This window comes from Rissa tridactyla, chromosome 2 (assembly GCF_028500815.1).
Source record: "Rissa tridactyla isolate bRisTri1 chromosome 2, bRisTri1.patW.cur.20221130, whole genome shotgun sequence".
Classification (NCBI taxonomy): Eukaryota; Metazoa; Chordata; class Aves; order Charadriiformes; family Laridae; genus Rissa; species Rissa tridactyla.
Genome location: NC_071467.1, coordinates 24,846,857 through 24,864,844, shown reverse-complemented (window position 1 = coordinate 24,864,844; position 17,988 = coordinate 24,846,857). Strand labels below are relative to the sequence as shown.

Here is a 17,988-nt window from a genome sequence, read left to right as displayed (position 1 = left end):
TTTCTACCACGCTCACACCTCTCCCAGTTTAGTAGCATTCAAAAATATGAACAGAATATAATTATGCCTTAATTCATTTTTTATTTACCTTCACACTGATCCCTTGGTCCCGAAGACAACCAAGAGACAATTGCGTCTCAGAACATTACAAACACAAATCTGGATTTTATGTCAAATGTTTATCGCAAGATTAAAAAAAAAAAGACTTTTTTTTTAACTGTGTTGAATTTAGGAAAGCATTTTGCTGTTGGTTAAAAAAATGCATTCCTGGACTAATCCTTGTTTAATAATCTTTCCAATCTCTTGTGGAGCACTGGTCTTATCTCCCTCCAGAGAAACTTCCCTCCCCACCAGGCTTGCACCCCGAGGGGAAAGCTGGGGCACCAGCTGGTAGAAAAGAGGCCTTTGCCTCAGCCTCACAGTAAGTAACTTGGCCAGCCTCCCCAGCTTTATTCAACAGCGAAACACTGGGTATGTCTAAATCAGGAACCGAGGAAGAAGTCATGTTAAGATCTGCAGATAAGTGAGTTCATCTTGGCCTCCCTGTGGAAAACTGGGTTTTGAGGAAACTCAAAAGGAGAAGTAAAGGTAGCAGCTTCCGTCTTCATGTCACTGGCAAAGACATCTTAGGGCCAGAGGGGAATATCACATTATCAGGCTGCAGCTACAGCAGTATTCAAATAGCTTCAGTTGCTATTTTGACAGTGAACAGTTGCTAACAGAATAGAAGAAAGCTGTGCTAAATAAATATTCCCCACATGGAAAGGTACCCAGGCTAAGAAAGATGTTCCAGAGATGTCCCAAGTATACTCCCCCCTGACACACCAGTTCAGGACTGGCACACAGGATGGTGTGACTGGGATGGGGCCATGGCACCAGGTGACACAGCACTGTGAGTTGTGTTTCCCCCCCGGTGCAAAACATCACCTCTCCCAGACCCTTGGACTGGTTGTCACAGAGTGTGCAGAAACGCATGAGACAGCCCTACTGTAGGCAGCCAGCTACACCTCAGGTATTGGTTTGTTTTATGTCACCTAGACAACTTTAATTGCAATGCCAATAGAGGGAAACACCATCATCTGCCCTGTCACTTACATTTCAAACTACGCAAAAACAATCATCCCAAAACAAGCCCAGGGACAGTAGCTGGCTCACACCGCTCTATCACACCACCTCTGGTGCTCCATTCACTCTTCCACCTTACACTGACCCCCAGAGTGACAGGTAGTGCCAAGCACCACCAGCCTTGACTGAGCCAAGTCACTGTTGCTGGCTCTGTCCATCAACCCTCTGTCAGTCCTCATCCTGCCATCAGCTCTTCTCTTCCTAAAGCTACCATAAATCTCCCCAGTGGTCTCCTGTTTAAAAGCAAACAAACCCACCAAGAAGACGCACTTCTGAAAGGAAACAGCCAAGCAAAACCATCAAAAGGGCATAAAAGAGTCCCTGATGGCAGCTCTGGAAGGGACACACAGGACTGTGTGCTTGGCTGCTTCTCCCTCCTGGGGAAGCCCCAAGAGCAGCAGTGATGTTGTGCCAGAGATGGCAGTCCTGCAGCTGAACCTGGGGGAAAAGCTGATGTTTGGTTTTCAGGGCTGTTATTTAAGTTTGTACAGCTCTGTCAAGTCTCGCACACTAAGCATGAAATTCAAACAATTAGTTGTCACCTTGTGCTGCCCAGCAGCCAAACTATTCTTCCGTGGTTCTCTGCCACTTGGTGACCCACCAACAGGTCACTTTTAATCACAATACATGGGAGAGGCCATCACATTGAGTCACGCTGCAAGGAGAGTGCATGGCTCCTACCAGAGCCTCACGCAGACAGGGACCCACCTGGGGTGCCCCAGCTGTTGCCTACGATTGTCTCCTGAGAATTACCTAAAATAGTGCTGGCTCTCATAGTTGATAGCTGTGGTAGTGTTAAATACAAAGTCCAGGAATGGGAAGTGCGTAGATTATATCAGCTTCACATATTCTGTTTAGAGGAATTGAAGGACCTTGGCCTGCTTACAATCATTTTTGCTATTATAACTAATCTCTACTGAAGTCTCCTCAAGTCCACATCTCATCAACATTTTTTTATAATCATGATGTTTTCCATGTTTCTAAGCATTACCAGGAGGCACCAAAACAAAATACCACATTGTCTGCCTCAACTCTTTTTCTGAGATACACAGCAACATACGGACCAATCAACCAGGAGGGTCTTCTAGGCACTTTGAAGGAAAAGCAGAAATGCTTTGAGCCTGATTTTACAGAGATTAAATATTAACAACCCAATACTCACTATGCTTCTGTTTAGGGAAACATAAGAGCTTCATCTATAATTGATGTCTTCTGTAGTGACTCAAAGTGCACATAAGCAAAAGAGAAAAAAAACAAGATAGGATAGTCTTTCTTGTTCAGACATGATTATGCTACTGCAAAGTCTCTAAAGGTGACTCAAAGTTGTCTCATGTGGGAACTAGAGGCTATTTCTGCAGAACTCCTCTGATGCCAGTGGAGTGCCACATGGGGATGGTTTATCACCCACGCAGAACATTTTGTACCACTGGGGCTTTGTATTTCTCAGCAAACCACACTTTGGGGCTACTTTTAGAAAGACTGTTGGACTACATTAAACTGCTGTACTGTCTCCTCGCTATATATTTATACTGGAAACTCTGCAACTTCTGCTGCGCTTTTTTACATCTCAGCAGCCAAGCTGTGCTAAGCATTTTACAAACAATTACGAAGAGCTAGTTCCCTGCCCAAAAAGAATGTTTACAGCAGGGTTTGCTTGAACTTCCAGCAGCATACCAGGATAATCAGGCTGGTATCTCAGAGTCTCTTGTGGAGCCTTTCACTCCTCCCTTTTCTTTGGACAGAGGAAGCTCAAAACAGATGAATCCAGGGAGCAGAAGGAACAAATAAAGCTTGATACGTTGTTGAGTCAACAAGATTTGCTGTGTACTTGCTCCATCCTTTCCTGCAACCCACACTGTACATCTAGAACTGGGTGCTGGCTGAGGCAGGGAAAAGAGACAAGAGGGGAAAGAAAGTCCAGGGGTTACCTACAACCTACCTACCACCATAATGTCTCCTGAGAAGAACACGGCACAGTCTTCCTAGGCGTTCAACTGTGTTCTTATTAATTTTTCCTGAAACACTGTGTTCTTATTAACTTTTCCTGAAACAAGGTCAAAAACTCCTCAGACGGGGAAAAGCTCTTTTCCAGCAACCTGTTGGTTTTAAGAAAAAGTGAACAGCATATGGCACAGAAATTTCTGGTGTCACTGGGTGTGGATGGGGAACAAAAGGATGACCCAGCAATTTAAAATCAGTGCCTAAAATGCCAGGCTGTTTTAGCATCCACAGGTGAAACTGTATGGTAGAGGGGGATAATCAGTAGGAAAGAGAGAGGGTCCTCCAGTGAGCACCAAGCCCCTTGTTCTGAACCACCTCCTAAAGAAGTCCCTTCCCCTCTGCTGGGTCATAGAACCATACAATCATAGAATCATAGGGCTGGAAGGGACCTCTGGAGATCATCTAGTCCAACTACCCTGCCAGAGCAGGGTCACCTGGAGCAGGTTGCACAGGAACGCTTCCAGGCGGGTTTTGAATGTCACCAGAGTTGGAGACTCCACCACCTCTCTGGGCAGCCTGTTCCAGTGCTCTGCCACACTCATAGATTACATAGACTTACAGGTTACATAGATTTGCTGAAGCTCTTGCTGAGGCTGAACCTATCCTTACTGAGTACCCCACAACTCTTGGGCATTGCCTTCAAAAGCCTCTCTACTGCCTGACTGAAAGTGCATGTTGTGATTTGTGCCACATGATCACTAATTTCTTCCATTGAGCTGTATCACCATCTTTTAAAATGCACAAAAAATAGAGCAAGAGGATCAATGTTTTTTGTGGTAGCACGTACTTTCTGCTTAATCAGTAGTCTCATGGATAGTTAGATATATTTAAAGTCTGCAGGTTGGCTAAAAGATTAAGGTTCTTAAACTGTCTACTCATTGGCTTTCTAACTGAGCTTCCTACTGAGAAAAGCCTGGGCACCAACATCTATCCCAAGTGAGTCACTTTACTGGGAAAAAAGTAGCTGCTTCTGAAGCTCATATATTGCGTCTTTTACATTCAGCTGAAGGAACAAATTTTCAGCATTCCAGAGGAAGAGAGAGAGAGAAATTCCTCCTACTCACTCTGGTCTTGTTCCTGATGCTAATTAAATACATCAAAGAAGACGTATGTTATTTGAAGTTTGTATACAGATACTTTAATCAAAATGGTATTTTTGTATTTGAATTCAAACTCAGGTTCGGATTGTGATATGAAAGAAAAAAGCAGGACCAAATGCATACATAGCCTAATTTCTAAAAGCACAAGTCCATCATATTCCAGAAAAGCACTGTAACTTAGATGTACATGCAGACAGCATGGCACGAACACATATATAGGAAATATAAGCAGTGCTAATATTCAGGTTTTCCTTCAAGCCCACCAAACCCCAAAATCTTTCCATTCCTGTCCATCTGGAACAACTGTAATTTTCCCCTGGCATGTAGTTCAAAACACATGAGTGTTTTGGTTCATCGTATTTTCAGCTTGGGGACGGGTGTGATGACCCAGAGACTTGCTATCTCTCCTATCAAAATAACACAATTTATCTTCAGGAGCAGTTTTTCTGCCACTAATTCATAATGCTGCAAAAAGCCCAAGAGCCCCAGTTTTTCTCATTTAGGGAGTAGTATGAAGCAGATACTCACCAAATATACCAAAAAAGGCCAGCTCACTAAGTAATTCTGTACTCGTCTTGCTGTGAGCTCTTGGGGTACATTTGGAGCGAATGTCACCAGCAAGTATGTCCCTGTTACTGTCAGTGTTCCTCCTTTAAAGAAAAGGACACATTATTTTGGTACGACAGTATTTGTTAATTATGGTCATCCTTGCTCTCCAGCTGACTTGGAAATAGTTTCTAGAAGAAAATTTAAGTCCATTTAATCAGATCTGGCTTTAGGTACTTGGGTTGCCTTGCATTCGTGGTCTTATCTAGTGTAATTTTTATTAAAGACTCAAAGGATTTTGGAAATATGAAAAAAGCTGTCAGGAAAGCCACATGAATTAGGGTTCCAACTCAGCAATGTGTTTTCAAATGTTCTCAATTCTAATATCAAGCGCACGACAAAGGAGAATCAATCCTTTGTATTTCTCACAGACACAAAGCAGGTCACATAAACTCATCCTAAACTGAAAGAAGAAGTTGCTTACTGAGGCAGACAGCTAGATCATTAACCAGCACAAATAAACATCGCTCTCCCAAGGTCAGCGTGGACACAGAGATCTGCACCAGCTATGGACCTGCCCTGGAAACATTAAGCGCAACAGCTATGCTCCAGTCCAGTGCTCATGTGAAGCTGTCATGGAGCCAACATTTTGGCGACTCCCTCTTGTATTTGCAGACCTATCATCTGTTCTATAAAGGGTTGATTTGCAAAAGACTGTTCAGCCATTAAGTTGCCAGGGCCTCTTTTCAAGGTCGAACCTGCATTATTGTGCTTTTAATAAAAATCTGGAAGTTCTGCCTTGTGGACAGCCAGCTGACAAACACAGATGTTCGTCGAGGTATCGAGATAGAAGTGAGCAGATCCTGAGCTCATAAGCAGTTTGGATTAAGGAAGATATTAACTAATAGATTATTTTTTTTCAAGTAATCTTTAAAATTCTTTGCAAACCTACAAATTGGTGTGGAATACAAGGCTCAGGAATACAAAACACAGCACATCCAGAGGACTTTGCTGGCACTGCTCTTGCACACAGTTCCTTTGGAAAAGCAGAACTGCTCTGTATTTATGTGCTTGCAAAAACATCACCATATTTCCCATCATACAGCTCATTCCTATGGAATGTAGCAACATTGTTAAATCCTTCTTGCAAAGTCGAACTCACAGAAATAAAATAAATCAGTGCTTGAAAGTTAAAGCAACACACAATGTATAAGGCCATAAGGGAAACATGATCAGACCGGGGAGGGGGGGATTTTGAATGTAGCAGCTGAGCTGGCAAACTTGGATCCCAAACCTAAATAAATATTATATAGTATTCCTGGAACAATGCTGAACAGATCCCTCCAAAACATTCATGAGAACAGCTGGGATGTCCTCATAGTATGGACAATCAGTTCTAGATGCTAGGAATGCCACAGAAATATCAGGTGCCCAGTATCAACATCAGGTGCACTGTCCCGGCCAAGATGGCTTGGTGTAAAGCCCAAACCCTGGTATATGCTTGTCTCTCACTATTACTGTGTTCAAGCTGGACAGTTTTGGTTTTCAAAAAAATCTTGGACACAGACAAAAAATTGACATGCTTTTACAGTGAAGACCGTGTTTCCCAACAAAACACTTGACAACATGATTATTTGTTCTTTGAAGTGATAAAATCAATACCAAAAGGGAGGTTGTCACTTTTAATTGAGCTTGAATTTTTGTGCAATGTCTATGCAGTAAGAAAAAAAATCATGTATTTGAATGAATAACTCAATCACTTCATTGTTTTTATTAAAATTGTGTTGTACTCATAAATATAATACTAAATACAACCTCAGAGGCAAAAATAGACAATGAAAATAAATATGAGCAATGAGGACACATAAGGAATGAGTTATGGTTAGAAGAGCAGAGGATTGCAGTCTTTTCCACATGCACCGAAGATTCTCTCTCTTTTTGTCGCTTCTTCCCAATTTTGTAAGTATCTGCCTCGAAACACTTGCTCGGGAAAGTGGGAGTGGGAAGGTGGGGGGCTGCGTGAGAGTTACAGCTTGCTAAGCATACGGCGACACACATGTCCATATTAGCAAACGCTTACTTACCCAATATATCGGCAGCCCTCATGGTCTTCTTTAGGAATAAGACAGAAATAAATGCACTACCTAGAGCAGAAATATAAAGACTTTTTTTTTATATCTGATAAAATATCAAGTGCTACAGCAAAAAGCTGCCCTGGGCCAAGTATAAATATATCTCATGGCTGTTGTTGTTGCACCATACCATGATATAACCAGCCAGGAGTCCATTCCGGCAACCAACCATCCCTCAGTTTTTGTAAGATTTTAAATATCCAGCAGGCTCTTACGTGGTTGAAGAGATGCAATACCCTTCCCATCTCCCACGCAGACACTGCTTAAACTGCTCTGATTCAGTCATATGTGGAAGTGTCAGGAAAGCTGGGCACTGATCAGCCTTATCATTCCACTCCCCATTTTGCCAATAACCCACTGTATGGACTTGCTCAAGGTAAATTGCCTCATAGAAGGATAAAATTCTGCTTCCTTAGACTTCAGTGTATTAATAGAACAAAAGTAGCAGTACAACCGAGAGGAAGAAAGCCATATAATTGCAAAAGCATAATATTTCATATGAACTAAGAAAGCGGTCATGATGTCTGCAACAAACAGGTGGAAGAACTAACATATGTTCCATACAGGAGCACTGCCCGTGGTTTTCTACAGTGACTAGTCACGAGGAAAGAGAAAAATGGAAGTGAGCCCTGCAAATGACCTCCTGTTCCCTGGGCAACTCTACCCTTGTCCGGCTCTCGCATCATCTCTGTGCCAGCTCCTAGCCCTGCCTCTCCTGGAAGGGCAGCAGTGGGTGGTGAGCAGCAGTAGTGATCAGGCCAGGATTTCTGGTAAGCAGCTCAGCATGGACATGTGCTTGAAAGGGAAGAAGGGGTTTTTGGACCTATGACGGATGAGACTGTTGGCCACCTGGGAGAGATGGCTTTATTCCAGCAGGCAACATTCGAGCATCTACCTCTAAGGAGAAGCAGGAGAGGCTGAATAGCTCCCATGTGAAAGAGATGAGGAAAGGCCTTTGGGAGAGGTGCATTGCTAATGTTAGAATCATTTAGAAACCTCAAAAGAAGACTCTGCCCAGGAGGGACAGTGAAGGGACACATTGAACCTAAATCATGGGATGCTATTACAAGAGCTCTGTTCCTGCCTACAGCATGAAATTCTTAGTTTATTCTTGAAATGACAGTTCAACCTTTTCGCAACCCTCTTTGCCTCATTATCTCTATTGTTCTGATGGAAAATACAATTTGCGGTTAGCTAGTGGATGTACTCTAGGTAAATCTAGTGAGGTTCATACCAAGAGGTAAACAGAGAACTGGAATTCAGCATCACGTCTGTGTTACCCAATCGGTAAAAAGTCAGATATAGCAGAAGTCATAAATTTAAACTGTATCAAGGGTGGTGGAGATCTATGCAAACAAATAAGTGCAATAAAAGAATCTTCAACTGAAAATGCCCTGCTGAAAATAAGCTGCCTGACACGGTTTTCTTTATTCAATGTTTCAGCGACAACTTTGCTGGAGAAAAGACAGTGGTATCCAGGCAACGCTGGTAATAGCAGAGCTACCTAGGTTTAGAAAAGGGAGAGGACAAAAACCAGAAAAGAAGCATCAGCAACCCAAGATAGTGCAGGAATTAATTACCACTCTGTCTCCCTGCTGTCGCAGCTCTCCCAAACTCCACCTCAGCCCACCCACCTAGGCAGTCACTGTCACAGCAAAGACTTGTTGCTTAATGAAGTGATTTTTATTATTTTTTTTATTCCCCCCTTGCCTAGGCCCTCTCCATTCAGCAGAGATCTAGTAAATGCAATTTAGGGTTCAATTCCAGTGTTGGCATCCAATTTGGGGTGAGATGAGTTATGCCCAAAATTCCACTGCCTGGTTTTCTGGAGATGATAAATGGCAGCTTGGGGGGATCACAATCTCCAAGGCTGGCAGTGGGCACAGGGAGGCACTGGAATGCATCCAGATAATGAAACTTGTCACTCAGCCTGTCATCCGCTTTAATAATGCATTCAAATGTGGAAAGCTCTTTCTCCAGAGATAGCTGGTAATGCACAAGAGATCATGAGCTTAACAGAAAGTATGTATAATTAATGCTCTTTATGATGTGTAATATGTAGAGGAATCTAAAAATAGGAGAGGTTTTAAGAACATATATTAGGCCATCTGGGGTTGGAGGAAAAACTGAAGTAGGAGGGGAGGTGCAACACCAAGGTGAGGAGATTGAGACCCAGGAGAGACTCTGAACACAAAAGACAGCTATCCCTGTTGTCTTTTCACCAACACTCACATGCATTCAAGTGAAGAAGAAAAGCAAATAGGGTAAACCTAAGTGAAAAAGCAGAGAACAGTTACACAGAACTGATGAGATGCCAGAGGACGTACATGACTGATCAGCAGCCTGGCAGACTCTGGCTGTTACCTTCAGGGCTGAATTTTAAGCAAGTTATGGTAGCACAGCCAAGAGAGCACCTTGTCACTACACACTGCCTAACACAATATTTAAATTTTATATTTATTTTGTTAATTATCTGGGGTTTAGGCTCCATAAGCTTGACTTTTAAATAGTCTTTTATGTTCTTCATAACCTGGTGGGTTTGAACCAGCTTAAATCAAAGAAACCAAGGGCATTTTGTCTTGACACAGGCAGTGGCTCACTAGAAACAATGAGCCAGAGGAGGAGGGGTATGAAAGGAGCCCGTGAGCCCCAGGAGCACAGGCTACCCTTTACTTGCTTTGCCTTCTGCTGGCTTTGCAACTTTGCCTGGCCAGCAAGACAAATGGCAGTCACCAACGTGCATCCTGGGAGCCCAGTGAGAAATTCACAGCCCTCACAGCTGCTCTGCTCCTCTTCCTTAACTCCTTTGGGCTCCAGCTCACAGTCTCAGGTGCAGTTAGCTGCTTAAGACATTAACTCGTCCAGAAAAGGCAGTTAAAGACAATATGCTAGATGGCCAACACATTCACCCAACCATCTCCTTTCTGCCTAGTGGCCTCCAAGCTGACCCTGCTGTGAGCAAGAGGTTGGGTTAGGGACCTCCTGAGGCCCCTTCCAACCTGAGTTATCCTACGACCTTGTGAACCCTTGGCAGAAGAGCAAGTGGGCAGCCAGAGGCCACAGCTAAGGCCACCAGATATATGAGTTAAAGACCTTACTGTGTCCCAAATTCAGCTCCTAAATGCAGGCCTGCTGAAACTCCTGTGCTCAGCTCCTCAGACTCTCCGCTGCTTCTTCACCATCCCTCAGACCACAGGCAAGGTGTCTCCCATCTTCCCTCTTCTCCTCCTCAACACCAGTGATGTTACACCCACACACTTTCCTCCTAGCCAGCTTCCCCTTCACCATGATTTTGCACCGTCACTGCAGCATAAGTCTAACTTCCTACCACCCAGCCCTCGTTTTCCCTTTCCATGCCAAGGTCCTCTTGTTCCTCCTCTGTCACAGAAGCTGTGTGCCTCCTCCTCCCACACCATTATACTGATGTGGGAAATAAATCACTGAACATTATGTTCAGATCTACGGACAAATAGACCAAAAAACTTGAGCAACTGCTGTGCTGAAAAGTATTAATGTGTCTTTGCAACTGCTCATTTGTTTGCCTGTGTCGTTTTAAAAGCTATAGGCAGTTACAGAGATTGAGATCTGTGTCAGAGGGAGGAATAGTCTCTGATTTTTTTTTAATTGGTCAGCAATAGAATACAACAATACAGAAATGCAGACAAAAACAATTGTGTCAAAGTGTAAGCTGGCAACAGCTTGGCAGTAAAGTAAGCAATTTATCATTGTTCTGAAGCCTCCTTGGTTTTGAGCCACTGGTTTTAGCAACACAACACATGCACCACTCTAAGCCCAAATTGTCAGCCTGAAAGTCATTGAAGCAAAGACTGCATCCCTGGTTGTCTGAGAAGACTTGTATACTTCTGGGTGAATCAGAACATTTTAAACTTTTTAACTAATTACTAAGGTAAAACTTTCAAAACTAGGCGCAGATCCTACTCCCACTGAGTGCGGTGGCAGATAGCCTGCAAGATCAAGAGAAGAGCAGAAAATCTGGGCGATGATCTGTTAAGGATACACATTACAGAACCAACACATCCTAAAGAAATCCTTGAGTTCATTTCATGCCTTGGTTGCATCATGCTTATATTAATATCCACAAATTGAGAAGTATATATGTCCTGCAAAATATCTGTATCAATATCTGTAGGCTTATGAAACTCTTCAATCTGGAAACACAGAGCTAGTATTTCAAATGAAAAATATTATGACTTGGCACAAAATCATGATAAGAAACTACTGGGTAGAAAATGGGTAAAAAAGAGTTTGTTCAGGACCTTAATTGCTATGTTGAAACAACTTCATCTTCTCATACATCAGCATAAAACAGGGTGTTTTGTATTCATTATTGAATGAATATATATTCACATTATTGAATTAATATATACTCACTGCAGCATGTGAATTTCAATTTAAATTGAAAAAATGGTAGAAAATGTCCATTTCTGCATGATATGCAATTAAGCCCCTTAAGGGAGGGCTGTAATGGTGCCACACATAGCTTAGTCAGCTCCTCATTCTCTTAGGAGAGTGATCATTTACGATTATCTCCATATGTAGTTTTTCTCCAGCACAAATAGAAATAGAGAGTAGTGTGATATGTGGGTTCTGCCACTAGCAGACACTGAATGGTGAGAACCCAGATCACAAAACAACTCCTCTGCCTCCTAGACATGAATGCTGCAGTTAGGATTGTTTCTTGCTTGTTTCTTTAAGAAAGGGAAAATACACAACAGGAGAAGTTAAAGATAGAAAATACATACTGATCTGTAGAGTGTATTTTCTATATTTTGTCCAATTCAGCCTTAAACAACTCAAATGAAAGTGTCCACCACTTATTTTTCCTACCCAAAACTATTTCACAAATAAGTATATTTCATTATTAAGTTGTTTTCCTGGTACTGAGACTATTTATGAATCTCATCTTTTTACGTCTATTTTTATTGTCAGGTCTTACACTAAATAATTCCTTTCATAACTGTTCATAACTTCAAATATTAGTATATCCTTCCTTTTCCTCTTTTCAATTCTTAGATGACCATTATGTACTATTTTAAATAGATTAGTGCTCTCCTCATAAATGCATAGACTGCTTCTGTCTTGTCCAATAGTTTTCCAATAAAAACATAACATTTAATATTTGCCTCAAATGTTCATTCTGCTAAGCTTAACTGGTTCAGTCAGGTAAAGGCATTTAAAACCACCTATTTTGCAGAATACTTTTGTACCCATTTCACTGGTGGTTTGGATGAAATACCAAAGGAGGAGTACGAGCCATGATTCAAAAGACTGTTTTTTAATGTTTGCACCTCTCCCAGCTTGTGCAACAAGAAAAACATTTCACTTTGAGACCAAGCATTTATGCTGTTTTATTTAACTTAGGGGTCTGTCTCCATTTAATGAAGCAGAGATTGTAGGTTGTTTGGTTGGACTCGATGATCTCAAAGGTCCTTTCCAACCATGAAGATTCTATGATTCTATGAAGCAGTTTAAGCTCACCCAGTTGATTTTGCACTAAATCTGCTGAGCAGCGCTCAAGCTGTGAGAATGTGGTTGCTGCCGGTCATGTTTTAAGATGTAACCTTAAAGCATGCTTTATAGAGATAGACCCTCAGTCTAGCTTCCCAGATGAAGAGATTCAGGACCATCCCGGTGCAGAAGCACTTGGTGATTCTCTAATCCATCCCCAAACTCAAGCTATTTTAGTCTGCCATGCAGTCAGGGAGATCTGGAGAGATGATGGAACAGGTAGTACATTTGATCATTGCAGCTCAAATGAGCTGGAGGTTAAGGGAGCAGAGAATGGGGAGCAGGTCTTCCTGGGATCCAGAGGCTGCACGCTAAGAGGGGGACAAGAAAAAAGGCTGAACTGATGAGATTGCCAGTCATGAGAGGAATGTAGTTTAGCTGAAGAATAGTGTGAAAAAGCTATTAAAGAGTGACCAAGCATTTTTATTAAGCACATTCAGAAGGAAAAGAGCTGGTTTGGAGAAAGGAATTGTGCTCACAGTCTTGGAGCAAACTAAAATATCTCTCTCCCATGCAAATTGCTACGGGGGGGGCGGGGGGCGGACAGAATGACAGGAAGCACAGCCAGCCCCTAATGCCCATGCACAAAGTACGAGGACAAGCAAGTCCACGTGCAATCTGCAGGCACTGACAGATAAATCACAGCTGATTTTCAGTACCTGTAGCACCAGTGCCTTGGTGGAGCCTGCATATAGACTGCTAAATCCAAGCCTGAGAATCTCTCTGCCCTGAAACCATTAGTTTAAAACCTCCTTCATCTTATCCTGCCTACATCTCAGATCTACCGTCTCGCTCAAGGGGAGGTCAGTCTGCTGACCTACTGTGGGTCATTTTGGGGTAGGCAGGGGAGAAGATCCAGGTATGAGGAGGAGGGATGCATTTAGAGCTGGTGGGACCTGGGTCTCCTTCAGGGCCAGAGCTCTGTGTCAAGGAGAATTAGCACCAATTTGGAGAAATTTAAGAATGCCTGTATGCGTAGCCAGAGTTAAACAGAGAGCTAGCTCTGCCCAAGACATCTGGGAACAAATTCATCACAGCTAATTGACTACTCAAACCTATTCTTAGTTTATATGATAGATATTAATGGTGCACTGAATACAAAGGAAGATATTTCAGAATTTAGGCATTTGGTGCATGACCTCTTGATAGCTATCCTGCACACTGAACATGTAACAGTTCTAACATGATTAAATATTACAACTGGAAAAGTGGTGGACAAAACATGAAACATTTTTCCCCATCCTTAATGACAATATCCTAATAAAAACGCAAGCCAAATATCAGAGGAATTGCTCAAAAGAGAGGCCATTAAGGTGAGCTTAATTCTGGAAACTGGATTATAGCACATACACACTGCGGAGAGAAGAACCCTGAAAATCCTTTTGTTGCGTATTCTAGACATGTACAAACAAAGTATTTTAAAGAATAATCTGGTGAATGTTTCCCAGTTCTCATTAGTAACAGAGTTCTCAAAATCCCAAGTTCTTGGGCCACAAAGACGTTACATTACAATGAGTGAGAGAAATCCATTTCTATGAGAATATTTGAGAATCTTTTTCCTAAAGCACCATCAGGGATATCAATTTTCAAAGCCTAAAGCAATTTCTTGTCCCACAGCTATTTAGAAGGAGCACATGAAAATGCAAAGGGATCTCAACAATGTCAGTCTAAGTGAGTTAAGTGTAAACCAGCTCCCTACAGAATTATGAAACCTGCAGAAGAAATTATCTCTGATACCACTGGCCTCTTCTCATACCCCCAACCCCCAAGTTATTTCTACAGGCAAAAGCAAGACAATGAGCTAAAAACCACAGCAGCCTGAAATTACCCATGCTACATGTAAAACATGATTTTTAATTCTTAAGTATAAAAAGCTTTTTAATGATCACATCAAACATGTATTACTCCTCCACTTTTAAATTAAAAATTTACCAATTTCTCCTCTTGAAGAAAACAACTGCTGTCTTCTCAAACTATTTTAAACCCTGAACAGATGTAGAGCTTGCATCATTGCAACCACACACAGAAATACTTCCACTGTGTAAGAAGAAAAATATAGTCCTTGTAGCTTAATTCTAAGAAAAAAAAATATTAAAATCTACTGATGTCATGCCAATTCATGGTCTGTGGTGCTGGATTTTTTCTAAAACCCAGCCATCAGAAGCACCCAGCTCAATAGAATGAGACACAAACTTTTCACTATTTAATTGATACCGCGAAGTGCAAAACTCAGTTGGATGCAGTTAAATGCGGTAGCAGAGCATAATTGATGTTGGCTCCATCTATTTTAAGACCCAGGATGCTTCCTGTCTCAGAGGTCTGGAGATATATGGTGAATACAACCCAAATCCATTCTAGGCAGAGACGCCAGTCTGCCTTATCCTTCTCCAAAACCCTGGTTTCCAAGCAAAGGAAACTTTCCATGCAGATCCAGAGTGACAGAGATCTTCAGAGGATCCCTTAGATGGGTGGGCATACTGCAAAGCGCATTTCCCCTCAGTCCAGCGTAGGTACTGAGTACCTAATGTCAGTGAGAGTCAGCTCTCACCATGTGGGATGTGTTGACACCAAATTTCAAAAAAATGCTTATCAGAAGGGTGGGCTTAGGGTTCAGATTCACTTTTGTTTTTTTATCAAGTGCTTAATTTCTTAATTTAAAAAGTTAACTAATGAAAGACACACATACAGTAAACCTCAAAACAGCTGCAAATTACACTGTGCAAAGTCCACCCTCCACCACCTAAAATAGGTCACAACTTAATGAGAAAAATATTTCCTGACCTTTTAAATTGGAAGACCTGCTGTCTAAACTACCCTTTGCCCAGTTGTGCTGATGATGCACATGTGTCCTGGTCAGTTTGTCATTGCCCTAAATGATGGATTCTTGTAAAATTAAAAGGATGCTCTCTCTCCCTCTCTGGCTTTAATTTCAGAAGGCAGGAGACTACCTAATGGTAGGAAGTGTTACTGGGAAGTTATTGTTGTAATTGGCTGTCTACATCAGTTTTACTTTCCCTTCCTTAAGGGAATGTTTTCTAGACTAAATAAAATTTCAGATATCTCTATTGTTTGGGCTATGAAATGGATACTGTCAGCTGATATGTGGGAATGGAATATTAGATATTAAAGTGCTTTCTGGCATCTTCCAGGATAAGCATTTTGGGTCAGTTAAAAAAAAAAAAAAGGTGAATGAGAATTTTGATGAGATATAAAAGTTATGAAAATTGTTTCTTGGTATTTGTTATAAGTAAGGGGAAATGGAGAATGGAGGAAACAGATGGAACAATTCTTTGCATATTGCAAAGGTAAAGAAGAAGGAATCTGCCCAGATAAAAATCAACCCTAATCGCGACCTCTTTGTAGCAGCTTAATAACCAATGGAATTTTTTTCTCTTCCCACTGCTTTTCACCTCTTCTTTCTAATTTTCTACGTTTGCGTTTTATTCAGTTTGGGGAACAAATTAGATTGGTCAACATCCCTTTATGTTCAGAGACATCTGGAAATGCGTACTTTTGGTAAAGATATAACTACTGCTACCAAAATCACACTGGGATATGTCACATTAATTTACATTTTCATCTCAGGTAATATCTCATTCCTTTCTTTGAGGAACCTTTCCTACAATGGTGAACTACTGTGGCTTTATGTCTCATTCTCCAAAATTCTGCAATAGTTTAACATTAAAGGTTACAGTAAATTGCCTGCAGTTTCCTTCCCCCTCACATATGGCTGGCTGCCTTTTTCCACTGCAGCCAGGCAGTCCAGTGGGAAGATAATTCATCTTTCCTACCATACCATGCAGAATCCCTCACTGCAATGTCACTTCCAAGCATGAAACTGGTAGCTAGAGACAGACCATGAAATGTTATCACTTGTCAATAGCAAGCGAATGAGCACCAGCGTATGCAGAGCTGTTGTGGTATCTCAGCCCTGGATGGTTCAGCTGTGGGTATGGAGTGACTCGGTTAAGGGATACAGCTGCACCTTGTATTCCCGTTTTCACAGCCTCTGTACAATATTGCCCTGTACACTCTGTGTTGCATTAGCACAACATGATAAAGTATTTTAAAACATATGTTTCTTTATCAAAGAAACAGACATCTCATATGCGTCAATACCTTAATTACAAAAAACCACGTGAAGTAAAGAGAAAGATCATATCAAATGAGTCCTATGGATAGGACTTCTGCTAAAGTCCAATTAATCTGCACATGAAGGAACAAATGATGTCCATAAATAAACTAAACATTTCAGGAAATTTCTAGGCCCTTTTTGTCACACACTGCAGAAATTCAAGCAAACTTGCCCATGTCAACATGAATCATGGTGATGGGCAGGGGACAGGCAGCAGAAACCGCTTGGTGTGACAACAGAAAACACGTTGCAGGTACTTGGGATCACACCACAGCTCTGTGGGGTCAGCAGGATGCCAGCCCCCTGCTCCGGGGGCTTGCAGAGCCAGCAGCACTAGTACAGCCCTGGGTGACCAACTGGCAGGAATGAGCAGAGCACAGAGAGACACAAAAGACAAAACTACGGAAAAAGAAAGCTATTAGAAGAGTCTCTGAGTTAAGTAGAGGGTTTGTGTTAAACTGTCAGTTCATGTAATTATATGAGTAATTTCTTTTCAAACCACAGCATTAACATTTTCCCCTTGTGTTCCTGCTGCCGTTCCTGCAGTATTATTCCTCTAGTCACAAACAAGCGCGTCATTAAAGTATGTACCCAAGCAAAAAAATGGCAAACCATCTCACCTATGACAGATACACATCCCAGTGGAGCGACAAGGGCAATGGGGGCAAATCCGTAGGCTATGAAATTGCCCACCTCTCCAAGCCCCAGGAGAGTAATCCCACACCACCATAGCTTGCTCGTGTAGTAGGGCTTCGGCTCTTTTCGGCAAGCCAGTCGGAGATGAGAGCATTTCTAGAAAATTAATTATTAGGAACAAGCATGAAAAGAAAGACTTCCATTGTGTTCTTATGTCTGACAAAAGTGGAATAATTAAGGGGGCTGTCAACTTCAAATTCCAGGTGTGTCAAGGTTTTCTTTTTAAACATGACTTTCAGCTTGCTGTTGCAGACATACTTGCTTTGTATTAACTCAGTGCTGCTTCAGATGTGTGCTTTCTTAGCTGAGGTGGAAATGACTGTAAAATTAGACCTCTGAATAAACCTGAAAAATATTAAGTGAATACTAGCTAATGCTTCCTAGCTATCACTGCACACCCCTGTTCTCCCAAAGCAAAGCTTGGCAGTTGTGCTGTGGATCTGGAAACACTCAAAGGCAGGAGATGGGGCAAAATCAGAAAGGTGGCAACAAACTGGGAGAAAGGGACCGGACGCCATGGTGTTCCTGCCCCCTGATACATACCCTAGCCAGAAATACGATTTCAAAATGAAAAAGGCAGCACTTAACCAAATCTGCTGTAGGGAGGACTCTAAATTAATTAGGTAGAATTTATGATTTGGTTACAATCTCCTGTTTGACCTTAGAAGAAGATCTCAGCTAAAGCATTATTTTCAGAAGGAAAACAGCTATACCTGTGTCAACA

At 41.9% G+C, this 17,988-nt stretch overlaps 1 protein-coding gene across 1 annotated transcript in view; it reads right to left on the bottom strand.

The window, feature by feature from the left end:
- NIPAL2 (NIPA like domain containing 2) overlaps positions 1-17,988 on the bottom strand; it is a 51,105-nt gene that overhangs the window by 12,318 nt on the left and 20,799 nt on the right. Inside the window, exons 3-5 of the mRNA XM_054191935.1 lie at positions 17,189-17,360; positions 6,857-6,916; positions 4,755-4,876 (exon numbers count right to left, since the gene is read on the bottom strand). Of these exons, the coding sequence (XP_054047910.1) occupies positions 4,755-4,876; positions 6,857-6,916; positions 17,189-17,360 (354 nt within the window). The remainder of the gene's footprint in view (positions 1-4,754; positions 4,877-6,856; positions 6,917-17,188; positions 17,361-17,988) is intronic.